Source organism: Octopus bimaculoides, chromosome 29, assembly GCF_001194135.2.
Source record: "Octopus bimaculoides isolate UCB-OBI-ISO-001 chromosome 29, ASM119413v2, whole genome shotgun sequence".
Classification (NCBI taxonomy): Eukaryota; Metazoa; Mollusca; class Cephalopoda; order Octopoda; family Octopodidae; genus Octopus; species Octopus bimaculoides.
Genome location: NC_069009.1, coordinates 11,389,772 through 11,395,377, shown reverse-complemented (window position 1 = coordinate 11,395,377; position 5,606 = coordinate 11,389,772). Strand labels below are relative to the sequence as shown.

Below are 5,606 nucleotides of genomic sequence, written 5' to 3'. Positions count from 1 at the left end.
TTATTATTATTATTATTATTATTATTATTATTATTATTATTATTATTATTATTATTATTATTATTATTATTATTATTATTATTATTTTTATTTACATTCTTTTTGAATGTTTGTTACCATTCATCGACGAGATACTCCCAGGGCGAGTGAAAGATAAGAAATAATGCTGTATGACTGAAAGCTTGGGGAAGAGATGTGGCAGGGGTAGTAGCGAAATACCTTCATGTAATACAACGCAGACATTTAAACTTATAATGTTTTTACTAAGAATTTTGGCAGCCCTAATGTCACTGAGACATGGTTCTCCTGGGATATTATCTAGATGTTTTCAGCATAATTTTCTTATCATTCCTAGAGCACCTATAATAACAAGAACAGTTCTCGCTTTCACATATCATATCTTTTGCATTTCAATTTTTAGGTTGATATATTTACTTAATTTCTCATATTCCGTTACTGATATATTTTTATCAGTGGGAACGCTTACATCTATTAGTGTACAAGCATTTTCTTTTCTGTCTTCAATGACTATGTTCAGTCGATTAGACTGGGGAATTGTGTAAGTGTTGACTGCAAAATGCTAGAGTATAGTGACATCTTTACTTTCAACGAGTGGCTCAGGATGATGTTCATGCCCCTAAGCAGGAGTGTTGATTTTGTATTGTTTACATATCTTCCAATATAAATAATGACCCACTATTGCAGTTTCAATGGGATTGAGCCGAACGCTCCGATCACCACTGGTATCGTTTTTGTCTCCTTGTCGCACAAGAATACCCACAGCTGATCTCCTCACAATCAGTGGAATGTATTTACAGACCTATAGAATTTGGTCTATTCACCAAGCTGCTTCTCTTCCACCTACTCTCAAGACGGTTACAAATCAATGATTATGGGAGCACTTGAAATGACTAGTAATTGAAGTAAAAATTAGTTGAGAATGACCCCTGGATTACCATTCATGCAGGTAGCACAAACGATAGTATTAAGTTTTAACTGCAAAGGTTTCATGTTGGCACTCCGTCGCTTGCAACATCGAGGGTTCCAGTTGATCCGATCAACGGAACAGCCTGCTCGTGAAATTAATGTGCAAGTGGCTGAGCACTCCACAGACACGTGGACCCATAACGTAGTTCTCGGAGATATTCACAGTACGACAAGCTGGCCCTTTGAAATAAGGCACAACAGAAGCAGGAAGAAAGAGTGAGAGAAAGTTGTGGTGAAAGAGTACAGCAGGGTTGGCCAGCATTTCCTGCCGGAGCCTCGTGCAGCTTTAGGTGTTTGCGCTCAATAAACACTCACAACGCCCGGTCTAGGAATCGAAACCGAAATCCTCTGACCGCGAGTCCGCTGTCCTAACCAGTGGGCCATTGCGCCTCCACGAACTGCAAACGTAAACAGATCGTATATGAAAAGATAGAATGGTGGCAGAGGACTGATTAGTATAGACCAATGTACAGGGAGCGAAAGGTGAATATTTGATAAATAGCGACGAATATCGGCTGCAATATACCTGGACCCATCTTATTTTTGATATATCTTTAATGGTATAGGTAGGACGATGGTGATAATGATAATCAGTGAGGTTATGGAGGCGATATAATGTAACCACGTTACTCATATACATGTTTATGTACAGATATATGCACGAGTATATAGAAATAAAGAGAGGAAGAAAGAGATGGGATGTCAATAAGATTTCTTGTGGGAAACCCACGAACAATTCATGAAATCATGATGCAACACAAGGAAAGAATTATCGGCAAGAATGAATGCTATAGCCGATCATTATTATTATCATTGTAATTATTATTATTATTATTATTATTATTATTATTATTATTATTATTATTATTATTATTATTATTATGTCCATCATCATCATCATCATCATCATCATCATCATCATCACTATCATCATCACAATCATCATTATTATCATCATCATCATCATCTTCATCATCATCATCATCATCATCATAATTATTATTTAAGGCGGCGATTAGGCAGAATTGTTAGCACTTTGGACGAAATGCTTAGTGCTAGTTTGCCCATCGCTGAGTTCGCCGAGATCGATTTTATGTTTAATCCTTTCGGGGTCGATAAAGTAAGTACCAGTTGCAAACTTGGGTTGATATAATTGACTTATCACCAAATCCAGAATTGCTGCCCTTTTGGTAAATTTTGAAACTATAATTACCAAGACTGAGTCGATAAACTCGCAGAATCGTTTAGCACACCGGACGAAATGCATAGAGGTATTTCGCCTATCCTTATGTTCTGAGTTCAAATTCCGCCGAGGTCGATTTTTCTTTTCAACCTTTTGGGCTGATAAATTAAGGTACAGTATCACGGCTGATGTTGATGTAGTCGACTCATCTCCTACACCCCAAATTTTCAGGCATTCTGCCTTTAATAGAAAGGATTATAACAGCCAGAAGCTAATTGTTGTTGTTGATAGTGTTGTTGTTGTTTATTCATCTTTACTTACCGACACATGTTTTCTTGTCCCAACGATATCCTCGATAACAGAAACAGCTGTATGATCCTAGTGCGTTATAGCATCTACCGTTTGTACCACATGGGTTACTCTGTAAGCATTCGTTTATGTCTGAAAAACAAAGAGAAATTTTTAGCATGTATAGTGAAACACTGGGGTCGATGTCATCGACTATACCCCTCTCCCAAATATCAGGTTTTATGCTCATAGTGGAATAGATTATTATTATTATTATTATTATTATTATTATTATTATTATTATTATTATTATTATTATTATTATTAAGGGAGAGAGCAGTGCATGCCATCAAACTGACACTGGGGTAAAATATACGAAACCCATTATACCCATCATGACTACCCGTCTGATAAGGGTACACCAGGTGTATGCATCACAACCATATGTGCGCGGCATGGTGATCTCATATCAAGATAAACAGCGCATGACCTTGAAGGTGCGGCCCAGTTAGAATTTTCTTCAGATCGAGTAGCCTATCCCGCTCAAAAGATCCCTGAATAAGGTTTGTTTAAGGATTTTGAGTAAAACACCCATATTTCCAAAGGTGAATTATTCAAACCCCAAAGAATTCCTCTCAACACATGGCTATGATGCTGCCCCACTACTACTGATCAAACAACCGAAAGCAAATGTGTGGTATGGAGCAGAATATTTGCTGTAGCCCATTTTTTATACCAAGAAAAAACAATGTACATGATAACACTTCCAATCAATTAAGATCAGAAGCCATGAGAGCCACTGTCTGCTACTGCATCCGGGCAAGAAAATCTGTGGTATTGAGCAGAATATTTGCTGTAACCCATCTTTTATACCAAGACAAAGCAAAGTACATGATAACACTTCCAATCAATTAAAATCAGAAGCCATGGGAGCTACTGCTTGTTATCATTAAACATTTCATGCTTTCAGGAAAATTTCTACTGCATCGCCTGATACACCTCCCTGTTGTTGAGGTGTTTGCGGCAATGTGTGTTCATTTTTGTTGTCAGGAGTGTATAATTGTTGGTGTTGATGTTGGTGTTGTTGTTGTTGCTGTTATTGTTGTCGTTGTTGTTGTTGTTATTATTATTATTATTATTATTATTATTATTATTATTATTATTATTATTATTATTATTATTATTATTATTATTATCATTATTATTATTATTAAGTCCTATTTGATCGACCTCAAAGTGAGTAACCGCGTTGTTTCTGTACGGTCAGAACCTCTTCTGCTCCCTTCTCACATACTTAAACACCTGATCTCTTACCTCCTTCTTCTTTCTTTTCTACTCTGGCCCCAGTTCAAGTCACGGAAACTTCAAACTCAGTATATGCTGTGAAATGGTGGCTGTTTTGGAACGGCCTCAATCCACAAAAATAATAACAAAGCAGACATCGAGGAATGATGCAATCTTGAGTACCTTCGGATCGTGCCCAACCGTCCAACACATGCCAGCATGGAACATGGATGTTAATTGATTATTTTTATTCATCGGCTGCATATCAAACGTACCCGTACATACACACTGGTGCCCGTGCACACACTCAGACATATATGCCTCTAATACTGTTGTTGTAGTTATTGTTCTTGTTATTGTTGTTTGTACTTACCAATACAGGACTTCTTGATCTCTTCAAAGCCTTCCATGCAAGCAATATAAAAAGAACCTGGTGTGTTATAACACTTGTAATATTTCCTTAAAGCTATACTTGCGCATTCATTGATGTCTGAAACAGTAATATATATGTATTGCAATATGATATGAAAATGTTATTATCATCATTATTATTATTATTTACATTTAATCTGCATGCTTGTTACGGTCACTCACCGAGACGCACCCAGCGTCCTAAGGCGAGTGAAGGAAAAGAGAATTTACAGAATGACTAAAACCTTTGGGAGAGGAAACGGCAGATGTAGTAGCGAAATATCTTCATGTAATACGACACAGACCTTTAAAGTAACAGTTTTTTTACAGTTCTATATTTAAGATACGAAGAATTATGTCCATTATTTACATTATTTAAATTCGACGGATCTTTGTCCTCATCTTGTCTATTGTTACCACATAACATTCTTCAGGTGTCTTGGGGAAATTTCGAACTTGGGTTCTCATTTCTAAGGTATTTTTCGATGATGTTGTTGTTGTTGTTGTTATTATTATTATTATTATTATTATTATTATTATTATTATTATTATTATTATTATTATTATTATTATTATTATTAGGGTGGCGAGCTGGCATAATCGTTAGCATGCTGGACGAAATGCTTAACGGCATTTAACCCTTCGCTTCGTTCTGAATTCAAATTCCACCGAGGTCGACTTTACCTTTCATTCTTTTGGGGGTCGATTAAATAAGTACCAGTTGAACTCAGGGATCGATATAATCGACCTATCCCCTCCCCCAACCAAATTGCTGCCCTTTTAGCAAATTTTGAAACCATTATCATCAATATTAAGTCGATGAACTGGCAGAATAGTTTAGCACACCGGACGAAATGCTTAACGGTATTTCAACTGTCTATATGTTCTGAGCTCAAATTCCGCTGAGGTCGTCTTTGCACTTCATCCTTTCGGGTTGATAAATTAAGTTCCAGTGTAACGCTGGTGTCAATGTACTCGACTCATCCCCCACCCACACAATTTCAAACATTCTGCCTTTTCTAGAAAGGATTATAACAGCCAGAAGCTAATTGTACTTATGAATGGATTCTTATTGTTGTTTATTCATTTTTACTTACCAACACATGTCTTCCCGTCCCAACGATATCCTCGATTACATAAACATCTGTAAGATCCTAGTGTGTTATAGCATCTACCGTGTCTACCACATCGATCGATCCATCTACATTTGTCTATATCTGAAATGCAAAACAAAGTTTTGGCATGTATAGAAAACAGATACATTATTATTATTATTATTATTATTATTATTATTATTATTATTATTATTATTATTATTATTATTATTATTATTATTATTATTATTATTTTATGTTTGACTTTTGCTTTGCATTTGTACAAGTTGGATCCAAGTCTCACCCAGAAACCTCAAGAGACAACAAGTTAGAAGTTCATGTCTGTGTTATGCCTAGGG

At 36.1% G+C, this 5,606-nt stretch overlaps 1 protein-coding gene across 1 annotated transcript in view; it reads right to left on the bottom strand.

The window, feature by feature from the left end:
* The window catches only part of LOC106868084 (latent-transforming growth factor beta-binding protein 1), a 42,084-nt gene that overhangs the window by 11,285 nt on the left and 25,193 nt on the right, over positions 1-5,606 (bottom strand). Inside the window, exons 10-12 of the mRNA XM_052977857.1 lie at positions 5,251-5,370; positions 4,116-4,232; positions 2,492-2,611 (exon numbers count right to left, since the gene is read on the bottom strand). Coding sequence (XP_052833817.1) covers positions 2,492-2,611; positions 4,116-4,232; positions 5,251-5,370 — 357 coding nt within the window. The remainder of the gene's footprint in view (positions 1-2,491; positions 2,612-4,115; positions 4,233-5,250; positions 5,371-5,606) is intronic.